Genomic DNA, 27,265 nt, shown 5'->3' with positions numbered 1-27,265 from the left:
ATGATTATTTTGTGAAGAAAGAGTAACCCTGAATGTTTACCAAGAGTCTGAATTAAATAAGAGTTCCCAATTTCAACTTGTTTTACCCTTTATTATTATCTCTGTAGAGCTGGAGACTAAATTCCTCATGAATTTCCCTCATTGTTTTAATGATTTATGACTAATATAAGTCCTTTTCATTAGGGAGGTGCAATCATATTTAGAAAAATGTTGTCTTTGTCCAGATATTATCTAAAGCAAGATTGTCTGGTGAAACTGTTATTCAGCTACTCTCCCTTTTTCTCCCATGGTATAAGTACATTTGTATTCAATTTCTAATTTTTTTAGTTAGAAATGATTTATTTGGATTTAAAATCAGGACTGTTCTTCATATTGCTGTTTGAAGGGATTTTATGTATTAAGCAGGCAGGACACTTCATTCTGTAATACAGGACCAAATAAACTTTCTCTTTGGTACCTTCAGCAGCAGTATTAGCATTTCTTCTTCTTTAGGAAAAGAAAACAAGATGAGAAAAGGGAAAGAATAGTTTTCCCAGAATCATAACAAGATAATTTTGCAGTTTCAGGTTTTAAAATATGAATGTCTCATTCATATCTATTTCCTGGCTGACTCCAGGTTTCTGTGATTATTATTTATTCAGTGCTGATAGTGCTTGACATTGTGCAAATATAGAAAGAGAAATTCATGTGGACTATCTGCCAGGATTTCCTAGTTGTTAGTGGCAGTGTTAGCCTCTTTAAGCAAAAGCTTGAGGCTGTCTTTAAAACTGGAGATGCTTATCCATCCTGCCAACATGCAGCTTCATACACATGACCGTGGGAAACACTTTTCAAATGCACCCAGCAAGGCTTTGGAAGGATGGACGCAGTGGAGTTTAATTTAATTAGTACAGCAGCAGCGTGTGGTAGATCTGACTAAGCAAACATTTAAGACCAGTCATGGTAATTTCAAAAGCTGGACATTTTTTAGGGAAAGGTGACTGGGAAGAACCAATCCCTCTGTTTTGATACAAAGAATCCAAGAAAGACTGTTTACCTGGATGCTACATGGTTTAAAATCCTGTATCTTCTGTTAAGTCCATGACCTCTTTTGTAACTTATTTGTAGGACCCACCTATGGTCGTGTGCTTAATTCACCTTGACAGTGATGTTGCTGTCCCTCAAGTTGTAGCTGCTGTTGGCTGACTGTCCATTGCAGACGGACGTCTGTTACTGGCTTTGTCAGAAACAAGATCTTACAAACAGTAGCATCGAAGGCTTTTGTCAAAGACTAATTTCTCAGGTTGGTGACATTTTACCGGGGTGGGGGATAAGCAGGGGGGAAAATAAAAAATCTTAGTCTAAATTGGAAAATATTTGTCTTTTTATTATAAAAACATTACTGTCTTTAGATTTTCCTTCCAATCATTCTAAGGATCTTTAGTGAGACTTTCTTGACTTTATACATGAAAGAACTAAAGATTTACTGTTTACTGTTTCATAAATGAAGAATCTTTTCCTCCTTATCACTTACAAAAATAATAAAACTCCCCCAATTCCACCAAAAACCCAACTTGCAGTGAAAGAAAAGGTGGAATGCAAATACTTGTCCTTGTTTTCTCCCTGACTAGGATAAGCCTTTCATTATCTGGTTCCTTCAGTTACCCCAGCAGAATGCATGGATGACGACAGCAAGCTTATCTCTTTGTCTGAGATGGTGATACCACCCCATCCAAGCTAACACTGCCTTCCCTGGAGTCACACAAATCATATATAGGAGTCAGTATCAAAAAGCTCCACGTCCAGAAATGAGCACATCTGCCACGTATTGTGCAGAAGCAGCCAAACCAAAAAGACTCTCAGGAAAATAAACAAACCTCTGAGGGATTTGAAAGCTGAAGTTAAACGTCTGGAGGTCAGTTCAGAACTGTGAAGAAAGTTTAAAAGGGATGTATCACATCTAATATATAAACTACAATTCCTGTATTAGTCATAGTTGTTATATCCCAAATTTTGTTTGGAAAGGAAAGGCTGTGCTCAAATTTCCTTGCCTCTCTGTTCACCCCCCTGAAGGCTTCCCTTTGGCTTGCAGGGAATTTTTTTACACTGAGCAAAATGTCTGGTTTACACTCATAGGAAAAGTTTTAATTAATTCTCATTTTACAAATCTTCCACAATATTTATTCAAAAGATTGACAAATTCCAGGAAGTTCACCCATCCCTGAAAAAATAAGTTTTGTAAACAAATATGGCAACAAATTTATTTTAACAGCAGCAACCCTGCTAATCTGTCAAGATGTAGTTTGTTTCTGACACTTGATTATATTCTTTTTGCTCAAGAATAGAAAATAATTTGCTACAAACAAACCATTTAGCTAGGACATGGTGACTGTCCCTCTGCTATTTCACACAACATTTAATTCAACAGGAAAAAAGCTAATAATATAACATTTAGCACTTCTTTTTAAAAACAGAAGCAAGGCTAAATTTCTGTAGTCACAAAACAGCAACAACGTTAGAGGTTTCAGAGTCCTTAAAACCCATTTTTGGTGTATCCCACAACCTGGATGAGCATTACTCCACATCCTCTGAATACAAAGGAAGGGAGTGTTTCAGGCTGTAGTTCCACAGGCACTTTCTTGCCCAGACCCCTATTTCCTGGCCATTTGTTCCTGGCAGTGTCACCCACTCGCTCAGTTCTCATCCAGACTCAATTTGTGGACCCAGTTCCCTGTGTGGCAACACCAGCAGTTGTGTGGGCACATTAGCCTGGGATAGCCTAGAATGGTGTGAAATAACAGAGTGGACTGTGCAGTGTAGTTTGGTTTTGGCAGGAAAAAGCCTGTGTTCAGAAAAATGTTTTATGTGAAAAAACAGTCTCAGAGGTTTGCAAATATCAGTAAAGCAGAACAGGTAAACCCCATTACCTGCTGTTAGTGTTGATTGAAACAAAAGATAAATAGGTGCTGATATTAAACGTGTGTGGACATCACCCTTCTTTGCATTAAGATTACCCATCCAACTTAATTGCTGGGTGTGTGGACATCTTAGGGTGTTCACCTCTCGATTCTTAAAGAGGTTTGGCATGTCATCTTACTGCTGCCCCTTAGCATAGGAAAACAATTTGTGAATGTATTTCATGTCACAGCTTCCTAAAACCGCCTGTCCTGGTGTAAAGGCAAAGTCTTTCGCTGATGCCAACGTCAGTATAGTCATGGTAGTCTGTACCAGCAGGTAAAACATCCATCCTTCCTGTCACTTCCCCAGCTCCTTCAAACTTAAAAGACTGATCCAGATCCCAGTGAAATCAGCGAGAGCTTTCTCCCTGTGCTGGATACAGCTGTAGGCAGCCTTTTAAGTACAGCAATTAAGATATTGAGCTAATGTTAGTAATCCTTTCCTGCCTGCCTAGAACACTCAAACTGACTGAGCCAGGCTTCGTTTCAGGCAAAAGCCTGAGGAAATCAGCTGGGTTTAAGTTGCCTCTGAAAGGTCAGTCTGTGTCCCTGTGGATAAGAGGTATGAGGGAATTCCAGATTTTGCTGCCAGCTTCTAGCTATTTATTTCTGGAAGTTGTTAGCTTAGATTTTTTTCAGCTCAACTTAGTAATGGGGAACTGAGATGGTAAGAGTGAGGGTTTAGAAAGTTACATTTCTAGGTGCTTTAAAATCTGTTTATAAATCTAGCATCCTTACTTTTCAGGTTCCTTTTTAGATGGGATTTTGATTCATATTATGGACACTCAGGACAGTGCAGATATTCTTTTTCTTTTCTAATACCATATGTAAGGACTTTGCCAAGTGAACCTCTCTAAACCAAAGAAAATACCCCTGAAAACCCTGGCAGAGTTTGATATCAGTAACTTTATACACTACTATTATTGTGAGGCATTTTATTACCTAAATAATTCCTCATTTAAAGGAACTTCAGATACCATGTTTTGCAACATATTTAAAATCAGTGAAGAAAAGGATTTATATTTGATGATGTAAAATAATAAATCTTTAAAATACAAGCAAATTAATTTAGCAATCTCTTGCTTAATTGTCATCCATGCTATTAAAAAAAAAGGAGTGGTGAGTGTCTAAACTCTTCTCAGGTTGAAAATATTCTTTTACATTATTGACTCTAATTCTCTTTGTGACTTAATCCTTTTCTTTACATGGTTACTGGGTAGAAATAGTGTGAAAGTCACAATCACAGGCAACAACATGGCAATTAACACAGAGGTACTGGAGGGGCATTTAAGTAATTTTAAGTTAACATATACAAACACGACATTCCTGGTTTGAAATTCTGGACATTGTTTGCAGCTGGAAGATTTGATTACTTAATTGATTTTGATTTTCAAATTGCTTTTGAAAATCAGCCACTGGTTTGAATCTGCTCCAGATGGGCAATGACTGAAAATTGTTGTAATATGGCATGTATTTGGTAGCATAGATAAGTGAGTTGATGGCCTCATTAAAAGTATCTCAAACATATGCACTGATTAAAAAACCCTCATCTCTCACTCAGCAGGGTCTTGGCTGAAGGGAACTGAACTGCTCTGTCCCCCCTAAGGGCTCTTTCTGGCATGACAATGGGAGGAACTTCATAATGCTGCTGCACACACAGAGGTGAATTTAAAATGTGCCATGGTCCAGTGTGCTGGCCTGTCAGCAAAGGCAGTGTGGTACAGTCCAGCACTTGTTTCCACTGTGATCAGTGGGAACTCCTGTGTCAGTACATGTGTCCCCCCACCCTGAATAAGAATTGCACAACTGAGATCATGGGGTTTAGGAGTCTGAAAGTGGTATTTATTTTTCCATTTACAGGCCATCAAAATTGTTGTCCATTTGGTTAAAAAATGGTACAGAGAGACAGGCAGTAGGGGTTGAAGGGCTCTGAACATCAGACCTAGCCATCTCAAATCCTCTTTATTGTCACTGCAGGGAAACAGATGTTTCAAAAGTACGGCACTTTCCATCCTAAAGACAACAGCAAAAACTGGTCTTACCAGTTGTGCCCTAGTAATTTTTTGTTTCCAAAAAAAGCCTAGGGTGACCATATAACATTAACGTACACAGGTTTGTGTTTTATTAATTTCATGGAAGGCAAGGTAAATCCCATCCTCAACAGCATCCCATCATTCTGTTACTTGCTAAAGCACTATAGGAATACTTTGCACTGTTTTCACAACCTCTGAATGACTGAACAGGGTCTCTCCTTCAAAGCATTGTGACTCAGTTCCCACAAGGCAGTCATTTTTTTTAGAGGAGAAAATGTACCATTTTTAGTAACAAACTTGGCAAAGACACTGACCAAAATGATGTTCCTGGCACATAATATGTCCCTGGTTTTTAGGATGCGTTGTAACCAGTGCCTACATGAACTAAATGGCTTTTTTCTGTTTAGACAGCTGGATTTCTGTGTGGCACTAGATGGCAATATTCCCTCAGCTCCAGCAGTGGTCAATGGGAGCCATACACAGCAAAGGGACGTATCCTGACCTTGTTTTCTAGTTATCACTCCCATAGCTCATATTATAACAAATAGGTTTCATGTGACTAAACTCAGTCTGGGCTGCAGGGGTTTTTTTAATCTCTGTACATTCATCCACCTACCTTTACAGCTTCACAGTTCTCTGTCAAAACATTTATTGGACACTAAGTTTACTGTGTGGGATCTTCTGTTTCATTAAGAAAGCTCTTATGGGCTCAAATCCACAGGCAAGTATCTACATCACATTCCTAAATATCCACTGGACTGACTATGTGACCAACACGTCTGTCCTTGAACAGGCAGCAGTCACGAGCATTGAGGCCAGGCTGCTGAGAACTCAGCTGTGCTGGGCAGGGCATGTCTCCAGGATGCAGGACCATCGCCTCCCCAAGATAGTGCTTTATGGGGAACTTGCCACTGCCTGCCGAAAGAGAGGAGCCCCGAAGAGGAGATACAAGGACTGCCTGAAACAATCCCTCAGCCTTGGCCATATTGATCACCACCACTGGTCTACCCTGGCCTCCAATCGGGAGGCCTGGAGACCCACCATCTATAACGCTGCTGCTGCTTTTGGGAACACACACAGGATCACTCTCGAGGAGAAAAGACAACGCAGAAAGAATCGCGTCTTGTTGATATCACCTGGGGAGTCTTTGCGCTCTGCCTTCTGCAACCGGACTTGCCTACCTTGCATTGGCCTTTTTAGCCATCAGCGCGCTTGTAGCAAGTGTGGGTTGAGCCCTTCTCAAATCTTCATTTGCGAAGCCCAGCCATGACGTGATGACATCTATATCCGGAATATTGCACTGGTTTTCTGCTGCCTTTTGTGTATTAATGTGGTGGTAGACTCAGTCAAGTCATTACTCAAATATGATGTTGCTTTATGTCAATTTTAAGTAAATTATTTTTTCCACTCATGTTTGCTCTCATATAAAATAAGCATAATCTAAACTCACCAATGGTAAAAAAGTGATTCTGTGTCTGTACCCAGATGAATTTGACCCTAACCCTGTGTGATAAGCTGCTTCTTATTGCAAAGACCCCAAAACCACACCCACTGCCTCCCTCATCCTCTTATTGTACATCTCCATGTCCCCAGCTTCATATACCCTTTTTCTTTCTTCCACTCCTCAACTTTCCCAGCAGAGATCCAACTTCTTCTCCATCATGTCCCTTTACTATGTTATATTTCACAGCCCCAGCTTTAATCCTCTGCCTCACAAGTGTCTGCCCTCTTGTAGCTGAGTAAATCATGGTACTACTTCACTGGATATTGCTAAGCATGAGAATGGAGCAGAAACAGAAACAAAGACCAAATCCTGAGGTGGTATCAGGCTGCTGCATGCCATCTGATCCATGGTGATGGTAGGACTGAGACTATGCACTACTAATGGGTAGTCATTTGATGGGGAGAGAAGCTCACAGAAACACCAGAAGCACAGTCTTCTGAGCAGTCACCTTGCAGTTATTTAAGGTCCGACATGAAAGAGTATTATCCTCTCTCACATACTTCGCTCCAAGAGCCAGACTGAGCTTATACTGTGAAAGAAAGAGAGAATGAAATGTCCCTTCTTACACACCGTGCCACCTCAGGGCCCTGGTGCAGGTCAGTCCCCACCACAGCTTTGGCAGTAAAAGCAAAACTGGAGTGTATCCAGATTTACAGGCCCTTCTCTCCTCACATACCCCTCCTCTGGTCTCCTGGAGAGCCACAGAGCCCAGCTAAAGACCTCAAATTTCTTGAAACCATAAACCAACAAAATTTCACAGTGTTAGGAAGTAGTGAATTATTCTCACTCCTTCTGTTCAAAGAATGGTATTACTCACACTTAAAACCCTGTCCCCTTCTGTGTGAACTCCACCACCTGAACCCTCAGCCTGTGCCCAACCATGCTCTTTTCTTTTAGTTGCACATTCTTCGGTGGGTTGTTTTTGCAAAGTCAACAGAAGATATTTTACTTGTGCTAAAATGCAAGGTTGCTCTTGCAAAAATAATCAAATCCCTTTTGCTGACAAAAATAGGGATGATATAGTATGTTTTGTGGTGCAAAAGCCTGTTGAAGGAGTTCTTGATGATATAATATAATACTTGACTAAGTGAAATGCATCACACTGTGTACATAGAAACCTCAGTTTGTGTACCTATATTTACCCAGAGCATTCTTTCTTGTTGCATTTGCATCTTTTGGTACTTCACATCCTTGTATATGTATTTACCAAACAGCTCGGGTGGCAAAGCAATTGCAATAACAGACAAACGTGTAATATGCAGTAAATGCTCTATCATGAGATACAAAGAATCATTGCATGGGTTCAGGCCCTGATCCAGTAAACAGTAAACACAGAAAGAAGACTTCATTGGTCTCAACACATTTTTCACTGAATGTTTACTGGCATTAGAACTTGCTTTGGAAGACAAATCGCCTGATTAAAATTCACCTGTCGGGTGTGGACGAGGGACATAATTTCTTTCAGGCACTGAATGTTCCACGCCACCACATGTTTTTGATCTTGAAGCACAAAACACAAAGTAGTTGCTGATAGCATCTACTTTGCTCAGCTGAATGAATACTGAAACTTGTCATTGACATTCATGTTTTTCTTAAGGCAGAAGAAAATGTAATATTTTTTACCAACACAAGAACTTCGCAAAGAGAAAAATATTTGTCAACCAATGTGCTTTTTACAGTCGTGGTGTCTTACAGTCATCATGATTGAGATTGGGAGTGGGACCAAGAACTTTGGCTTTTCTGGACTTTCTGTGTGGCCTTGTTAAAGTCAATTGACTTCTTTGTAGGGAGGATTCAAGTACCTCTGGAGTTTTCTTGAATTCATATCCTTGTAATCATCTGTCTGCCTCAGTTCGCATTTGTCAAGATGGAGCAGAGAGAATAGGAAGAATCAGAACAATCTCTGCTAACTTAATGCCTTACATACTCCCAGTGCTCCTAAAATAAGTGCTCAAATTCTTGGTTGCAAAAGACAGACTCTCAGGATTCCTTCTTCTCTGGCAAATGCTTTCATCCCTTGGATGTATAACTGGTGGAACAGTGGGAGAACTTGTTTTCGACGCTGACAACAGCATCATTTTTAGCCTTCTATGTGTACTCACCCAGATTTTAGGCTGTTCTTTAGTTAAATCTGGATCCCCAAAAAACCACTTGGTGTGATGGAATCGCTTCTTGTTAACAAACATCTCAGGTTAATTATCAAGGGAGTGACTGGTGGGTTTACATGTCTACAAGTCAATGTTAGAAAGATGTCTGCCTGGGACCTTTTTTTGTAATTGTATGGATTACTGACCTTGCTAGGCTGGAGTCACTTTAGGTGAAATTAAGGTAGCATGGATAGTACTCAATGACTTTTAGTTTGTTCTTGTCATTCACAAATGGCACAGAAGAAGCTTTTAGCTGAGAAATCAGAGGAAATGGTGCATAAGGTTTTGGTGTAGGATGATAAGGTACTGTTTTAATTTTTTAGGAAATGTTACCAAGGCAGTGAATGGAGAAGCTATACTGTTTAATGAGAAAGGAGATGAAAATAAAACCTGATAGTCTCAGTAATTTAATTTATGCAATAACAAGAATAAATACTCATAAACTGAGGTTGGAGCAGGTGTATGAAAATTCTTCTTAGGCTGCTCAGTTTTTTGTGAGTAATTACCAGACTAAGAGCAAAATGTCTCCTTTCCCATGAGCTGGCTAAGGACAAGAGAGCCACTGCTCTGGCTGAAATAGCATTAATGGGAAAATTATGTCCTAAACCTCAGATATGTTTGAAAAGTGAGAGAACATTTCCTTCATGTTGACAGGGTGGAAGGTAATTGAGAATTAAGTGCATAGAAATACGATGAATGTTGTTATCCTGCACATTTTGTTATACAAGTAGACTACTTCTCTGCTGGTTTTTGTTGAAACCCCTCACTTTTTTGAGGACAGGCATTTGGAAGCTTGTACATCAAGTTCTGCTCTTTCCCACCTGATAGCCCTCACTTTCTGTGTTCTTTCCCTTGGCATCAAAGTCTAAGACAGTGCAGTCTCTCATACTCCAATCTACTGGTCTTTCCCTTGGAACCAGGATTCTTTGAATTCTTGAAAGATATAGCATCTTCCTTGTATTCTCCATTTACCTGATAATCCAGAAGACATTTTTTCAGAGGTGAATGTTTTCTGCACTGCTTTAAAATGTCCAGATTTCAAATAATCTTGAAAACCAAAGAATTACTAAAACCCCATTTTTAGCTTGACCTTTTCATTTGCTCCAATTAACTTTTCCTCCCTCTCTTTTGCCTGCAAACTCCCTGGTTGTATTCTTGCTTGTGTTGCCTTGACCTCTCTTCATCTAATTGCTTTATATTTCCAGGAATCTCAATCCTGACTCTTGCAGCGTAAGAGCTTCTGTTGCCACTCTTGCCAGGGAACTTCTGCCTTGCTTACCTTTTCCTGATTCATCTGTTCCTAACCAGCTTGTATACTTACTTCTACATGATTTTTATCCTGCTCTGGGCTCTCTTTTAATCCTGGCTGCTCTTTCACTTCATGTCTCTCAACCTGGCAGGTTGAATCAGAAAATCACAGAAACCTACTCAGAAAAGAGGGGCCTAAGGAGGTCCTGAGAGATACTGGCAGTGACTCAAGGAAGAAGAATGAACCAGAGCCCCTTCTGCTCACACTTATTCCACATTCTCCTTCCTCATTCCTATGTGCTACACTTGGCTCTCCCCTCATCTCCCTGGTCACCTTTTATAGTCTCTTCTCACAACATACTTGAACCATGAGGATTAACAGCAACTACTTGGAAGCCCTGGAGATCTATTTAGAGAGAAAGCAGAAATTAACTACTCCATGGGTATTCACATAGCACCTGAAACAATTACCTATTCCACTTCCAGGTTAAGCTGGGGAAAGGCTAGCATTTCAAGCACATGTGTATTCCAGGTGCCTTTCCCATCCATGTCTCCCCTATCCCTCTATAGTGTCTGTATCATGAAATGTGCAGAGGAAAGTCTGATTTATGTATATAGACACTGAACCCTTGCTGAAAGTAGATCTATGTATGTTCTCAGAGGAGGGGAGGACAAAACAAAGAAGCTGGAAAATGTATTTATAGAAAAAAACCCACCTCAAGCCACACCAAAAGCAATTCCTCCCTCCAGCCCCAAACCCCAGCATAAACAGTAAGAGGAAGAAAATAAAGCATAAAAATTGTGACCTCTGAGTTCTGGAGATGGCTTGGCTTTTCAGAACATAGGATGGAATCAGTCCTATCACTCAAAGTAGATACTAAACAAGTTTAGACACATGTCTGAAAGACTTTAAAACTTTTCCCACATGTTTCTATATCTTTTCCAATACAACCTTATAGTGGCATAGGTTGATTATACATTGCAACTAAGAGGAGGGAATAAAGCTAGCAGCAGTTTTAGTGTTCTGGTAACAGGTAAAAGATCATTGTATAATACATCACACTGTACAGGCCTGGTTCATGCCTGTGCACAGAGACCTCATCTTTGTGAGATGTCCAGTCACTTCAAAAGCTTCTTTGTGAACACAGGAAACACATATGACAGGATGGGCAAAGATCTGGTAGGTAAAAGGACAGGTTAGACTTTTTGCCCAAATAAATACATTTACATTATTATCAGCATAGTTAGGCCACTTGAGGGTGAGGTTTTCTACATACTTTTTAAATAACATAAAGTCTAGGCACACTTTTCCTGGGGCAGTGGAAGATTAGCTTCCTCAGTACTGCAGGTCGATGCAGTGTGTGTTCTCAGATGATATCCTGTGGCCACATCCACTTTAAACCCAGGCTGCATCACAAGGCCAAAAAAACTAGATGCAGATTAGCCACCAAATGAATATTTCTCATGCAATCATTATCAGATAAGTAGATATGGCTCAGTTCCACTCAGTAGGTCGTACTGATGCATCTTTTCTAGTTTCATTATATCAGCAGAATTCTCCAGGGCACATATGTGTATGAAACCATAGTTTAAGATGCAAATGCAACAAGCATAGGCAATGCCTGGCCCAGCATTAAACTGGCTGCTCATGTTCAGCATGTTCAATTAACATGCTCATGCTACACAAAACACAGGAGCATGGGACAGAGCTTTCCGAACTACTGACAGCTTTCAGTGGGACAGCCACAGAAGGTCATGCAGAACCATCTAGCAATGCTAGCTTAGCTCACAGGTAAGGCAGGTTTATCCACAGCAGTGTTAAACCCGAATCACAAAATTCTACCACTTAGCAGAGCTGTTAAGTTTGTGTGGAGGTGTTTGAGTACCAACTAGAGGAATCCCTGAGCAATCTGATCTAATTAAACCTGAGCAGGATGTTTGAGTAGATGACCTATAGAGGTCCCTTCCAGGCTAAATTATTCTATAAGTCAATTCTAATGCACCTATATTGCATCCAGTTTCAGTATTAGTGTCAACCCTGTACTATGCTCCATGAAAAAACACTAGGACTGCCCTTAGTTAAATTAAAAACCAGAAAGGTTGTATGGGTGTACTATGGGCTAGGGAGCTAAATGCCTAATCTAGGGAACCAGTGCACTTTGTTCAGGGGTCCAGGCTGTTCCTGAGACAGCCACAGCAAAGCTGCATCATATACAGACTTCATCAAAAAAAAACCATGAGTATTTGACTCTGGTCAAATGCTCATTGCCAGAGTGGCGAAAGCAGCATGGTATTTCCAGATTTAGAACATATTAGATTATCTTCATAATGCTTCATTGAATAAGATGATTGCAGTGAAAGGACAATTAATGATTGTTTTCCCAAGTGCAGACCAGGTCTGTGGATGAAGTGCCAACAAGGAGCAGTTCCTTGTTGCAAACAAGTAGCAAACAAGCTGACAGTGTTTGGAAACTCCCTTAGAGACACGGGTCCTTTGTTTCACTTCTCACTGCACAACGTGACAAAGAGGAATAATTTAGGTGGAGCCGATGTAAACTAGGGAAAACATACCATGATCTTCCTTCAGTTTGCATCCTGGGAACACAAAGGAGAGGGTAGTAAAGACAATGAAGAGCATTCTCCTTTTCCTCATTTTGCTGGGAGTAGTATCTGGTAAGAACATGATTTCATTATGTGCTAAAATTAGAACACTGTTGGCTGTTATACTTTCTCTTGGGAGCTTTATAATACATATTTAGGGATCAGACATGGATGGGAAAAATCAAGTAACAATTATTTTCCTACTGAAATAGATTGAGCTATGTGGTTACATCAGTATAATAAAGAGAATATGACTCTTTACTAAGACACTTTGTTGAATGAGGCACTTCATGGGTAATAGTCACTGCTAGTGTGACAGCATTGGAGTGGGAAAGGAGGTCAGCTCTCCAAGAAAATATAAGTAGTTTTAATAGTCCAGTATCCTCCTTTCAAATATTGATAATATTTCTCTTTGACAAAGTAAAACAAGCAACCTAATAAGACCAAAGAGAAGAAAAAACTTGTGGAGAATGTTAGAAAGATAATGTCACTGTCCTTGTTCAGTGTAAATGCATGGAACATTTGCCAATACGAATATGTGCACTTTAGCAACTTAAAGTAGATCTTCCAACCGCAGTCTGTGTGGCTCACGGAGCAGGGATGTTGCTACCTGCTCACTTTGCTCTTGAGGAACTGAAAGAGTTCTGCCATCCCTCAGGAACCTGTCATTGTTTGTTTTTCTGATATCCCCAAAGCTGTGATGCAGACATTGCATGAGAATCTCAGCTTTCCTTTTTCTCACCTGTATGGTTGTGGAGAGACAAGGTGTGACTCAAGAACATTGTAAAGACTAACAAGTCACAGATAAATAAGACATATATTTATAAACTTCTCAAAGCTAATCTCATTATTGCTTTGTCTTAGACTCAGCATTTGTCAATGTTTCACACTGGTAATTATGATAAATAATGTATTAAATTGCTTCAAGCACATTTTGTTCTGCAAAGTAAAGAGGTAAGAAAAGGCTTGGGAATATGGAAGGAGGGTTTTTGTAAAATCAGTTGAAAAAAGAAGAAGTCATTTAGATGCAGTACCAAAAATTTCAGTTAAAAATAAGGATCAAGAAATAAGAACTTGTGATTTAGAAAGACAGATCTGGAATAAACAGCCAACAAAGTCTTTAGAGACAATATAAAAATAGCGACTCCTTTCTACATTTCTAAATGTAGCAAATTATTTCATTGTTTTTATAAATGGTTTCCATTAATGAATTGTGGCTTGATGAGGGAACTGGATTCATCAGGTACTGTCCCAGGAGATAATATTCAAAGTTCGGCTCCACTTACGGAAATGTATTCCCAGAAGCCCCTCTCAGCCCAGCCTTGTTTGCAAGGGTGATTTTTCATCAATGATGTTTTCCAGAATCTGTAAGATCAGTAATAAAAACTTAGTCCTTCACACATAAATCGGTAATAGCTCAGCTGAACTAGGTCCTATCAGTGCCAGCATGACTTGTTCAGATTAACTCTTACAGGCAGACCCTTACAGTCTTCCCACCTCAGTGTCTCCCACATCCCAGCCTGTACCTCACCCACCTGCAGAGTATCTCCAAGGACTTTTTTTTCCATAAATGCCAGAGTAATCCCAGCCAGATCAGTGATCCATGGAGCTGCTGTATCTGGAGTGTGGGAGCATGGGAATCCCCATGCAGCTGTGGAGAGGCTGCCTCTCTAATGGCCTCAGACTATTTCCCACAGCAGCTTTTTACCTTGCAACTGTGTAGCAAAAATAAAGACTTCCTGGAGCTTTTGCTACAGTAATTGCTGGTATATGAAAGGTCTGTACCAGCCCCTGAGTGAGCAGTACCTGCCTTTCTTTTGGCACACAGTGTGTGTTCAACTGAATGCAGCCAGCTTTCCTGGAGAGTGTTTTGGATGAGCCAGTGAAGCATCCCCAAGCAACAGTCAGCCCTGCCATAGTCTCATGTTGAGACACATTGCCAGTTTGAGGATGTGAAATTACTAAGAAGTTGTTTGGGGACATGCCTTAAAAGCTGTCAAGATTTCTGTTTTCTAGACACTCTTCATGAGATAAATCACAACAGGCCTTTGTCAAAAATAACAAAAACTAGAAGTTAAACAACAGAGAAAGCAAAAGGTTTGGTTTGGGGACTCCAGAGATCTGACTGACATGCTGTTGGATGCCTCACCAGTATGTGCTGCTTCAAGGCAGTTTTGAACCATAGGGTGCTTTTGTGGGTCCACATCTCCTCCAAGGACTCCAGGCTGCTATTCCATGCCCAAAGCAGGAGACACGACAGCACGACACCCAAAGTTGTTGCGAACTCACACTACTCACAAGCCAGGCATGCACAAAGCTGTCCTAGAAAGAATTAGAAGAGGGAAAATGGAGGAAAACGGTGCTGCAGACAGTGTATTTCACAAAAAATGTTTCCTTGACATCCTGGTCTGTGTGATTTTATGTGCTTTTTGATGTGACAGTGAACAGAGGCAGCAATTAGTACAGGGTGCAAAATGAAATGATAGAAACGTCCTTGGTTTCTTTGCTTCTATATAAAGACATACACAAAGGCAAACAATGCAGTAACAATAACACACTGAAAACAGCCACTCTAGATGACAATGCTATAGGACTGAATTAAAGATTGATTCTTTTACATTAGCACTAGATTTACCACCATGCATACCCCTGTTTATAAGCAAAAAGGGAATCAGACCATTTTGTGCTAAAATAGCAGCTCTTAGAAAAAGCTCTGTACTCCTGCTAGCCCAAGATTTCCAGAACTAATTTTGCATTTATTTTCATCTTGCAGGAAGAAAAACTCAGTTGCTTAAGGGCTTACCTGCAACAAGCACTGTTGAAGAAAACACAGCAGCTGGTGTTTCAGTCTATGACTTCAATGTAACTGTTTCTCCATCGTCTTCTGAAGGTGTTGCAATTCTTCCTACCATAGTAAATTCAAATCCACTTACAGAGGCTTTTGATATTGAATCAAAAGGAGGTCTTGAATACAGGGTGAGTTTCACATTTAGCTTGAGCAATGTTCAGTCATGTACGCTGACGTTTCCTGGATTGCTGAGCACTGAGAGTGCACAGTATCTCATCTTTTAATCAGAAAAGAGTTGTAAATGCAGATGTGGTAGTATTTCGATATGCTGTAATAGGTATGACAAATGAATAGCAACAGAGAATACAATTTTTAATTGCATCTTCAAAAAATCACTCATTGCAATAATTCCACTAATTCTCTGATAAAAAAAAAGTGAGTTTTAGAAAATAAGAGGTGAAGAAGAACAGGTAGAACCCTCCTTCTGTTCTGAGGATTTGTCCATAGTTTTTCAACTTAATTTACATGAAATCACTGTGAATTTGAAGTGGTTTAGCTAAACCACATGCAGCTTCTGTTTGGCCACTCTCACCTAGAATTAATTAATTTGACTCACTTCCAAAATAAAGGAAGCTGAGTCAGATCAAAGTAATTTTTAATTCTGAACAAAGGCTGTGGCACATGAGGAAGTTATCTTGAGGTAAGAAGCTATCAGCTTTCTGCCCATCTGCGATGTATTTCTATGCATGCTTTTGTCCTGTGGCAAATGCAAAGCAACTTCTATTACTTCAGGCTACTTTTCCTTATTGGATAAATTAGCAAGTATTAGCTCACATTTGTCACTGGCAATGAGTGTTCAGACACATGACAACTTGTCATCCCATTGTAACTTGCTTCTCTGTCTGAGACTGAACAGTGACACTGAAGAGCACCTTTAAAAGATACAGATAGAAACTAAGAAGCATCTTAAATACCCTTTTCTGGGTATTTCCAATTTCAGATTTTCACGGAAGGGCTACAAGGGCTCTTTTCTTGTTCTCTTTGCTGATGCTTCTGGGAAAAAAATTGGAGAAAGTAAGACTGTGGCCCTGGGCAGTTGTGGCTCATTGACTTGACCTACCTGAGGGGAGCTGCTGCAGCTCATGTGCTCCCACGGTCCCACCTCCTAGCAAAGTACAAAGCTCAATTGTGCCAGCTCTGCTGGTTCTTTACTGCTCCTGGCCAGGCCAGTGAAATGGTTAATAAAACTTTCAAAAAAGCCCTCTTTCACCTGTGAAGCATAGGGTGTGGCTGGACAAACACCTGGACTGGGTCAGCTGCAGAGATCATGGAATCATAGAGTCGTAGAACACACTGAGTAGGAAGAAACTCATCAGAATCATCGAGTTCAACCCCTGGCCCTGCACCCCAAGAATCACACCATGTGCCTGAAAGTACTTTTTTTCTTGGTTTTTTGTCATGGCAAGGATGATGGAGAAATTCTTGTTGTAGCAAGTTCAGAGTGACACAAGGAGTAAAATGAATGGCCAAAAAAGTTATAGGCTGGAGACTGCTTCTTCCAAAGTGTCAGTTTATATTCATTTCATACCACAGCCCCATTACCAGAGTGGCCTGTGAATCTTTGTATGTTTTGCTTGAACCATTGCTGTTTTCAAGGTTCCCTAACTCACTCAGAGGACTAGAACAGAGAAGCTGAGTCAGTGAATATCAGTCATGAGAAAATCATAAAGTAAGCTACATACAAATTCTACAAATAAGCAGATGAGTACCAATTGCCACTCATAAAGCAAGGACAAATACATGGGTGTTCTTAGTTCATTTATTTCATGAGCATCACTGCTTTTAATTACTTATGCTATGTTGTAGAAGATCTGTTCAATATATTACAAAAGTGATATAATCCTAATTGAGATATCTCAGCTCTACCTACTGCTATTAGATCTTTGCTAAGATATAGAAAAAGACAATGTTTCATGTATGAATTATGGGGTTTTCAGATTAGCTAAGTACCTGCTAGGACAGGCTTTTATGTATTTATGAAACACATTTACTCTGGTTGCTGCAAGACAAAGTAATATCACATTTCTTGATATGTTTTGAAATTTCTGAGAAAGTCATAGTTTCTGAGATCTAAGCCCTGCCCATTCCACCTCGTCCTACTCTTTTTTTAAGGTTCCCAAGGGTGAGACGCGTTGAATGCATGATAACACTCTTCTGTCTGAAACTACCTGGGTGCTGTTAGTGATGTTCTCTGAATATCTTGGAGGTTAAGGGGGAAGCAGGGAGTCATGAAATTCTCAAGTGGAATGAGAGGTAGACAGTTAAGGGGTGACTCTAAACCCCCTTTCACAAAATCTGCACCTGCTTCAAGTGTGTACAGTCCTGCCTTTTTCAGTAAGCATTGGTTCTGCCTGTAATAAAGGTGAATAGTGGCTCTCAGCTGATGTCAGTGGCAAGCTCTTCTCGAAAAGGTTCAAAAGTAACCTAGAGTGAAATCATCTAGAGTCACATCTTCACTTCCAAGGTCTCTATAAAGGAGAGTGTAAGATGTATATTTAGACACATTTAGTCTGGCTGTGGTTACAACATCACTGAAAATATTTGGCTGTGAACTGGAGGGATAATCTCCAGAGCACATAACTTCTGCTTAGAATAGGACAGTTTCTTATTTTGAATTCATTGCATCTGATTACTGTGTTTAGATCTCCAACTAACATTCATTTTGGAGAGCAACCTTTCCACTGGGGTGACAAACTTTCATAGCATGGTTTTTCTGAGTTAGCATCAAACTTCTATCTGTATAATATAGGAGGAAAGGAGACCATCCAGGACACAGTTATTTTCTCCTGCAGTATTATAACAAAAAGATAGACAAGGTTCCAGACAGCAGCTGTTTTACATACCAGAAGGCACTAAACATTTGTGATTCTGTTCACTCTCCTTTTTGTTAATTGGCTCTATTTTGGCTTCCATCTTCAAACTACGCAAAAAGGGCATCACTTTTGTATTTGAACTCTGGCCACAGCATCTAATCTAAACTCAAGGATTTATTTCATTGTTGTCCTTCTGCATCTTCTCCAGCCTTCTTTATGCTGGAGCATTGTGAATAGAGACACTCTCCTTGTCACATACACTTGCAAGGCCCAACTGTCCTCCTTCTCCAGTTCCACAGCATTCTGCTACTGTGTTCAGGCTTCACAGCTTTTTAGCTACACAGTAAACTGAACAGTTGCCTTTTCCTTTATTGTACAAGAAAGGAAAGTTCTTGGGGTTTTATTAATTTCAGCAGTGAAGTTTGAAACATACAACTTTCAGCATCTGGCTGTTGCTCTGGACTCATCCAAAATCCAAAATGAATGCATTTAATGTTTTTTTCATGGAATGTCAGTCTTATGTTTGTACATATTCTGTGTTAAGAGGAAATATGCAGAACTGGAATCCTTGAAAAAAGAAAAAAACAAACCCAAACCAAAGGAAATGTTTGCCTTACCAGTCTTGCAAAACTCAAGGCCTGGATTACTTTTTAATTAGTTCAGCATTTTCACCAGACAGTTCTGGTCTCTCTCTCAGGCACTGTACTTGTGCAGCTCCCTTCTTTCTGTGGTTTCCTGCAAGAAAAGGTTTTCTCCCAGAAACAGGTTACAGGGGCAAAATGTAATCTTGACCTTGAAGGAAAAGCATTGCCTGTGAGGCAGGACAGCTCTTTCCAGGCTTTCTCCTCCTCAAACTGGTCCTCACACAAAAGATCATTGAGTTGCTCCATGAAGCCAAAATAATTTGGTCACTTTCTCCGATCTGTTTTTGTCACATTTTTACCACTGACAAGAAGTGTGCCAGCAAGTAGAAGGTGATCTGAAATACTCACTGATTGAAAGTGTCCCTTCACTTTATTCACTCATCTTGACTATAACTTATATCTCTTGCATCACATGATAATGATAATCTTTTATTTTCAGGTTGTTACTACTGGAAACCCTGTCCTAGATTATGAAACAATGCCAAAGAGCTTTGATTTACAGATTTTCGTTGAAGATACAACTGGAAGAACTGACCTGAACATATTGACTATTCGAGTAACAGATAAAAATGAACATCCTGTATTTAGAGGAAATGTGGCAATTCAAAGTAAGATAATGGTAGTATTTGAAAAGAACTACATTTGAAAAGATGACATCAGCTTTAAAAAAGCTATAGCTGCATACAGTACCCGTAGTTAAAGCAGTCTAAGAATTTTCCTTTACAAAAATGAGGGAGGAACAGGACATGGTTTTTATCACAGCTTTATTTTTAACACAAGTATTTGGTGTTCTTCATTGCTGAAAATGCCCTTTTATTTTTCTTGAAGCTTTGACCAAAAATTATTTAATAATTTTGAAGTACCTGAAAAATTAAAAGAAAAAATAATTTATACCAATAAATAAATATGTTCTTTTTTTGTTATATTAATACCTACCTAGAAGTACACATTCGAGACTTGAAGTTTGGTGGGGATATAACCCCTGAATATGGGTAGATGTTTCAGTAGTTTGTTGAACCTTGGGCTGATTTGGGCAAGCCAGATAAATTTAAATAAGTGTATGTTGCGTGTGCATGAATTTCTGAGGAAAATGACAAAATATTGCTTTGTGGATGTTTTACATCTGTATGTTGCATTTGCACCTGCACATGAGAAATGAAGTGGAATATCAGTTTGAAGAGTGAGATCTCAGTGATAGTGATCTATGATGGTGCAAATGGAAAGAGGTGGAGAGTTCTATCTCCTGTGTGGGGCGGAAGATGTTAACCACGTTTACTTTTAGACCATGGGCAAAAGTTCAAGAGGGGGAAGGAATACGTAGTAGCCTTAGGAATGAGGCTGAAGGGTCTGGACCCATCTGTGGCCAGCGCAGACTGGGCATACCATGGTACCTAATGCAAGTGGCAACTCCCCCAAATGGATAGGAAATAATTGTCTTACTCCCTGAACGACTCTTTCTCATTTACTAATGAGAGGAACCTGGAAAAACTGTACCACAGGCAGCAGAATATGGTGATGTATTTATTATGTGTTTGCATGCAGACAGAACAGTTCAGATAATTTCATGATGTACGGAGAGCCTGTTTGAAGACTTTATATTCTAACATCACTGTATGGCAGAGCACACTTCAGTACTCAGTCTTTAAAAAGTCTGAAAATGTTAAACTGTGATCCCTTTGTGATAGGTGTTCAAAGCTGGCTACTGTCTCCCCAGATCTGGACTGGCAGCAGAATAATGTGGGCTGCAGCTCTCCAGTTCTGACCGGCCTGCTCAGATTCAGCTGCTTCACTGATGCCTCCCAAGCACTTTGACATTCCTGATTCCATACAATACTTAGTTTGTAAAGCAAATTAGCTTCCCTTAGGGAAGAGACTGTGTCATCTTCTCAGTATAGCTGGTGTCTTACATATCATGGGTGCTGCTGGAATCTAATAATAATTAAATGTGACACTTCAGGGGATCGACACAGCATGAAACACACTACGTGGGAGCTTGTTACAAATAAGTGCATCAGCCTAACTCTCAGCTAGAGCTGCCATAAATTGGTGAGCACAGATGTCTGATCTGTCTGACTGTGTGGCTTTAGTTAACAGTACCAGCTACAATTAGACACTAATTGCGCATTCGCTGTTTATGAAAAAGTATCTTCCTCTCATTAAACTTTATATTCATATTGTTGTCCTCTGGGAACAACTCATTATGCTGCTCTGGGTTTCCTACTGCTCTGATGAGAAGCAGCAATCAGTAGGGGTCACAGTGGAAATTAATAGTCCAGAAAGAGCAGGTCCAGCAGACACAAAAAGCCATAAAGCAAATAATATGATCTAAAGATCTGTTGTCCTGTTAATTGCTGTACCCAAGGAGAGATAAGCCTCTTGCCAGTGGTCCAGTATGGGATAGCCCAGCTGTGAGAATCCCTGCTATGGAAAGAAATACACCTTACACTGAATTAGCAACCTTAGTAAAGCAAACATTTAAGTCAGTGCAGACCATCCACTATTTACTTCATAGGTATAAAGGAAAAACAGAAATGAAGAGAAAAAGCTCTGAGTTCTCCTGGCTAGGCACAGGATGTGCCTTGGGAAGGGGATGGTGATGACGACATAGCACAGAACTGTGTTGTCCCCATCTGAATGGTAAAGAAAGACACAGATGTAGTCCAAATGCATAGTTTTACTCCATAACTTGTGAACAGCTCAAGATAGGCCATATGGAAAGATCAGTCTTTCCCCTGAAGGCACAATTCATGTTGCAGTTTGCAGTTCACAGTTTGCAGTGATGGTTACCTGTTTACGGATGTGTAATTGGTTTCTTTTTATCTTTTGAGTGTTTGTGATATTTGTGATGATTTTGGAACTACACTTGTGAAGTGAGAACATGCAGCAAGCAGTAATACCTCCAGACAGCTCCATTGCATCAGTTTGTTTTCTGCTGGGTCCTTTATTCCTACCCAACTAACACTAAGTACAATTATATCCATGCAGCTCTAATGATCTATGTGTTGGAAGGAACACATCCAGAACGCATTTACCAAGTTGATGCAGTTGATCCTGAAAATGAGAAACTCAAAGTAAGTTGTATTAAAGAAAAAAAGCCAAACAGAGATGGCATAATCCACTGTATCTGAAAAGCTAATTACCAACACCTTTCAACAACTTCCTTCCTTATCAGGAACACAAGAAAAGGTTTAGTCAGGAAAAAAAAAGCATTTTCAATACTAAATTAAGAAAATCCAGCCTTAATGTTTGGACCCAAATTGTATTTTGAGTTCTTAGCCTTCCTTGTAAGGAAATCACTTACAAGGCAACTGAATCTCAGGTTTTTGACAATGCCAGGGCAAACTGTGACCTTCAGTTACAAAAAATGTGTTAGCTGCTCTGAAAATACTCTCAGTATCAGGAAAAAGTCTGGAAAATACTAAGTTTGTTTGCAGACAGGGAAAAAGTAACTGCATTTACCTAAGAATTGTATTGTATCTTTGGTCTATGGGCTTTACCTTACAAAGCCAATAAATGCAGCACATTCAAGAACTGAACCCAAAAATGCTTCTTCAATGTGCAACATTATTCAAGAAAGCAATTAGCTTGAAGTCCATCCTCAGGCTTTGCCCAGTCAAATCTCTGAACCCAAGCCGGCGAGGAGAGAAGCAGAGCTGTGGGGGTTTAGCTCTGCTCTGTGTATAAAAGCAATGGCAGTAATTTCTGCAAGCTGACACATCTCAGGCATAAGAAGCGGCAAACAGAGAAATGCTGTTACATCCTCAGGCAGATCTGCTCAGTGCATCTTGCAGGTTACTCTGTTTTTGCATACTTCAGATTTTATGGGTATTATTAACACCTGCACTGCTAAAGGAGATGTCTTTGTGGGCTGCTATTGCTGGCTTGGCATGTGAAGGTAGCAAGCAGGATGTGGTGGGTATGCCTGCCACATCTCCACAGGGAGCAGGGTGCTGCCTTTCTCCCTGCTGTGTATGGTGTTGGGGTGCTCTGCTTCTTCCTGCACCCATGCACTGCTGTGGTACCCATTTGTGTTGTGCAATGTCACTGCTGTTATGTGCCATCTCTGTTAGCATTGGGCTGTTGTGGCCACTCTCCAGCTTCGCCCCCGTAAGTACTCCGTGAAAAGCCACTCTCCCCTCCTTGCAATCTCCCATCATCTGGATCTCCAAACGCCATTGCCTTCTCCAGAGCAACTATGTCCCACAAATCTAGCCTTGCCCCTTCTCTCTGTCCTTTGTGCATGCACTCTGCTGCCACCACAAAGCTGCTTATCTCCTGTGCTGCTGTGACCCTGCTGGCTGCCCTCTCTATGAAATTCTAATTGCAGACTTGGAGCTCCCAGAGGTAGAGAACAGTATGACCTTTGATGTAGTTTGGTGTCTGTGACTCTTCACTGGTTGTAAGCAAACCACTTATGACCAAGGTCAAGCTGTTCTGGTGTGATGATCAGGGCTTGTGCAATCTGTGTGTCAGAATTTCGCTGTGCAGTTTGAGGCAAATGCTGTACTGTAACTTGGCCCATTCTACAAGGTGAGGAATGAATTAAGGGATGTTTAAATATTCAAAGACTAATTCCTTACTCTCTTTATTTCAGTATTCACTGCTCCCTACAACAGTGCCATTCTTGATCACGGAAAGTGGAGCCATTTTCTCTACGAAAGAGTTTGATTATGAGAAAGATCCACATTGGTGAGAATGTATTTTATTCACGTGGCCTATTAGCTTACAGTAGTCAGAGAAATGTTTTCCTGCATAGCCATAGAACAATTCTTGTTTTGTTTTCTTATTTAACAGTTACTTTCTAAATGTAACAGTGGCAGATCTGGATGGACTCAACTCAACTAAAACAGTGAATGTAAATATAATTAACATCAATGATGAAAGGCCTTACTTTACCATGTGAGTGAAAATTTTCCATTGCACTCAAAATGTAGATGTTTTTCCAGGTTTACTGCTTTGGCATCAATGAGATGGTGTAACATAAGGGCAAATAAATATAACAACAAAATACTACTGAAAAAAGTATTTTAATTTGGTTAGGATTCCTATTCTTATACTGGAAAGCTTTGTCCTAATTTCCCTCTTTTATTCTTATTTATATTCTTAGTAGTTTAGAGTTCTCCAGGCTCTGCCTTCATGCTAAGAAAAGTCAAACAAGCTTGTTGTACTTTTTGGCATTTAGAGAGGTTATAGGTATGCAGAGACCTTTGGACAAGTTCAGACAAGGAGATTAATTTCAACCTGTGTGAATACAATCATCTAGAATTTACCCTTTATGCAGGTGTGCATTTCACCATAATGATGTTTATTCATGCAGAAATGTCTAGACATAAAAAAGGTTTTCCCTTTTGATCTGTCTTCCTCTTCTTCCCAGGCACACTTGTAAACAATCCCAGGGATTTTTTGAAACATTTTTGACTCTTACTGTGTCATAAGCAGGAAATAATGTCATAACACACAAGTCAGAAATAGCTTTGAAGACTAATGGAGTTTTAGTTGGAATCAGGAATATTGTTGAAAATTTGGAAAAATGGGAATGCATGTGCCACAAGCAGGCTATTTTGTGGTGGAAAGCACGATGGATGGTTGTTTCTGAAGCAGGAGCGTGACAATTATTGGAGTCAATCTGACTCTGTTGTTGATTACACTTGTATGAGACACTGATGGGATTCAAGACACTCTCTTCATGCCTCCTGATTCTGAGACTCTACAAGGGCCCTGCTGAGAATATCTATGGTGGCTGCTCTCCTGCCATCTCTGCAAAGGTTAAGACAGGATGGCACCTGGGGCCATGCCAAGACATTTGAACCACCTGTTTGGAACAATCTTCTGGGTGTTTTGTGGAGCCAGAACAATGAATGGCATCTGGGCTGAAGTCAAGGATCTCCACCATGATGGGTAGAGGGCTGGAGAATCTGAAGAAACAGAAGAATTAAATGTTAGAAATAGGGATGGATTTTTGTTGCTGTTGTTGTTACTACTTATTTGATACTTGAACCTCTTCTTTGCAATACACAACAATCTTAACAGCTTGCCCCACGTTACTGCACTGATGCAAGCAGGAGAAATCTTGTCAGTGCCAACCTCTGCACACTGTATTCTAGACTGATTATTCCCTCCAAATGTTGCCATTTCTGTGTATTTATTCTTATGTCTGGAATGCTAAAGGAGCTCTTTCAAATATTTATCTACTTGTTTGAATTAGTGAAAGCTGCAGTGACTTGAGCATCTGTAACACCCAAGTTCTAGGCCTCAGTTCTCATATGGCATGAATACAGTCTGGTATTTGTTCGAATCTTCTCCCTTTTAGATAGACACTGTGGACCAAAAAGTGCAGCTCAGTTTGTAACGCACTTTAGATTAAATTACACTTCCTGATCTGTCCTTAGTATGCACACATATGGTGTCTCCTGTGCTAAAATGTGAGCAGCATGCTGGGGCCATGTACTTTCTGACACTGTAATAATTACTGCTGGGATGGGAGCTGGGGAAACTTGACGAGTTAGCAAACCTCCTTTATTTATCCCAATCAAAGCTGTCAAGAACGGGGTTTCAAAGGGTCTTTTTAATTGTTCCCACAGTATATGAGAGCACATCTGGTTTTGGTGTTCACAGCGCTCCGTTGGCATTTAGCCTTTTGAAATTCTGGCTGTTAAAATCCATGGAAAACTTGTGGAGTCAGGAAAACAAAGGAGAAGACAAGAAAACAAACATATGCTCCCTTTGCAATTACATTGCAGTGCCTGAAAGGTCTGCTTGAACCATCCTGCACAAAGCCACTGGCAGGTGGCAGATAGATGGACTACAGGACACATCCCAGACACAGCTGTGTAGGAAGCGGCCCCCACTCCACCCCAGTTGTACTGGTAGTTGGTGTTACGGAGGTGTGCTCAATAATGTCCCACTTCTTCCTGAAAGATCTAGTGGGGACAGGACAATGACCAGCACAGGGTGCAGGAGGGTTAGTAGGGAAAGTGGAGCTGTGGTGAGTTTGCTATCCATAGAGAGGCTGGAGTTTTGGTCCAGTGAGCCTAGGGAGTTCCTACTTTGAACCAAAACCAGTTAGAGCTGTCCCTCTTATATCCAGGCATTTTGAGGTGGCATTTTTGGTACAAGTGAAGGACATCTGTTACTGTTTTTTAATGAGTGAATCTGGAAGCAACAGGAGAACAAGGAAGGAGGAGATCCAATGCCAAGAGTAAGATAGAAGCTTCATACATACATTGACACCACAGCCTTCATAAACTCATTGTTCTGGCTGTTAAGTTAGGTATTTTCACTATGAAAACCCTATGTGATTTCTCTCCTGTATGCTTGCCTCTTTTCATATAATCTGGCAGAACAGTTGAAGATAATGTGTCTTCTGAAGTATTTTTAAAATTGCAAGTGAAGACCTGGAGATGTGGGATCTTATGTTCTGTAATTCTCTGCTCCAATGGCTAAGGGCCACATGATGTGTATTTTCAGAGGATAATGAAGGGCTAATGCTTTCCTGTACCAGGAAATTAGTTAAGTGGCGGCACTGAAAGTTTAAAATGTGCAAAAGCGATTTGGTCTTGAAACACACTGCTTAATGCTTTGCTGAACTCTTGAGCATGTTCAACTCTCTTTGAGTTCTAGAAGCAGGAGATGCCTGTGTGTTTGTGTGTGTTTCAGTAGCATAAACCAGACTTCAGAAATTCCTTCCACAATTTTTGTGTCCTGGTCCGTGCCTGTTTTTGCAAGTGGTTCAAGTTGCCTACCTGAGTACCCATGTGAACATGCAACTGCAATCACTGTAAGCAATCCTGTGCAATTACCTTCCAGACTATATCTGAGCTATAAAACTCAATTAATGGGAAATTTGGGATCACTGGCATACCAAACAGCAGCAGTAAAGAACTATTTTCTCTATGTAAAATGCATCAGACAGACAGATGTTGTTGGGAGCTTGAGGCACGTTCGTCTGTTGGGCACCCACAGGAGTTCTCCTCCGTGGCTCTGCCTACTGAAGGGGTAACTCAGCTTTGAGTTGTCCCCCAGAAGCCTTCAGCATTTATTCCAAAAGATGATTAACTACATTAAACTTACTCTATTTTTGTTCTTCTCTTGGAAAATGAAGGAATTAAAGCAAGTGGCTTTAAAACTGGTGGGTCTGTAGGGAGATGGACAGCCTGACTTAGCAGACCCTCCCACCTTCAGCTTCCATGATTCTGTGAAAGTCAAATTGTTTTTACCGTGGAAAAGTTGCAGAGGAAGAACACTAATTTGTGTGGCTGTGTCATGCTTTGTGGACACAGGAACACATGCCAGATCAGCTACTGCTACATGTCCAGCTGGCAGATATTTACCCTGACATGAGAACACCATCTCTGAGCCCAGTATGGCCATGGCTCTGCTCCTACAATTGGCTGCTCAAAGAAATCTGTAATCAGTTGCCCATGTAAACACAGTGTGTGCTTTGCTGAATTTTGTTTTATCTTGTAGAAAACAAAGAATCTATAGAATTCCA

At 40.3% G+C, this 27,265-nt stretch overlaps 1 protein-coding gene across 1 annotated transcript in view; it reads left to right on the top strand.

The window, feature by feature from the left end:
* The window catches only part of CDHR3 (cadherin related family member 3), a 57,803-nt gene that overhangs the window by 10,873 nt on the left and 19,665 nt on the right, over positions 1-27,265 (top strand). Inside the window, exons 3-9 of the mRNA XM_027890090.1 lie at positions 12,255-12,541; positions 15,243-15,445; positions 19,214-19,382; positions 21,760-21,845; positions 23,369-23,463; positions 23,569-23,673; positions 27,241-27,260. Of these exons, the coding sequence (XP_027745891.1) occupies positions 12,496-12,541; positions 15,243-15,445; positions 19,214-19,382; positions 21,760-21,845; positions 23,369-23,463; positions 23,569-23,673; positions 27,241-27,260 (724 nt within the window). The 5' untranslated portion in view covers positions 12,255-12,495. The remainder of the gene's footprint in view (positions 1-12,254; positions 12,542-15,242; positions 15,446-19,213; positions 19,383-21,759; positions 21,846-23,368; positions 23,464-23,568; positions 23,674-27,240; positions 27,261-27,265) is intronic.

The sequence above is a fragment of the Empidonax traillii genome, unplaced genomic scaffold (genome assembly GCF_003031625.1).
Source record: "Empidonax traillii isolate 1590-97213 ecotype Southwest subspecies unplaced genomic scaffold, ASM303162v1 scaffold277:size2070623, whole genome shotgun sequence".
Lineage (NCBI taxonomy): Eukaryota > Metazoa > Chordata > Aves > Passeriformes > Tyrannidae > Empidonax > Empidonax traillii.
This window is presented reverse-complemented; position numbering and strand designations above follow the sequence as displayed.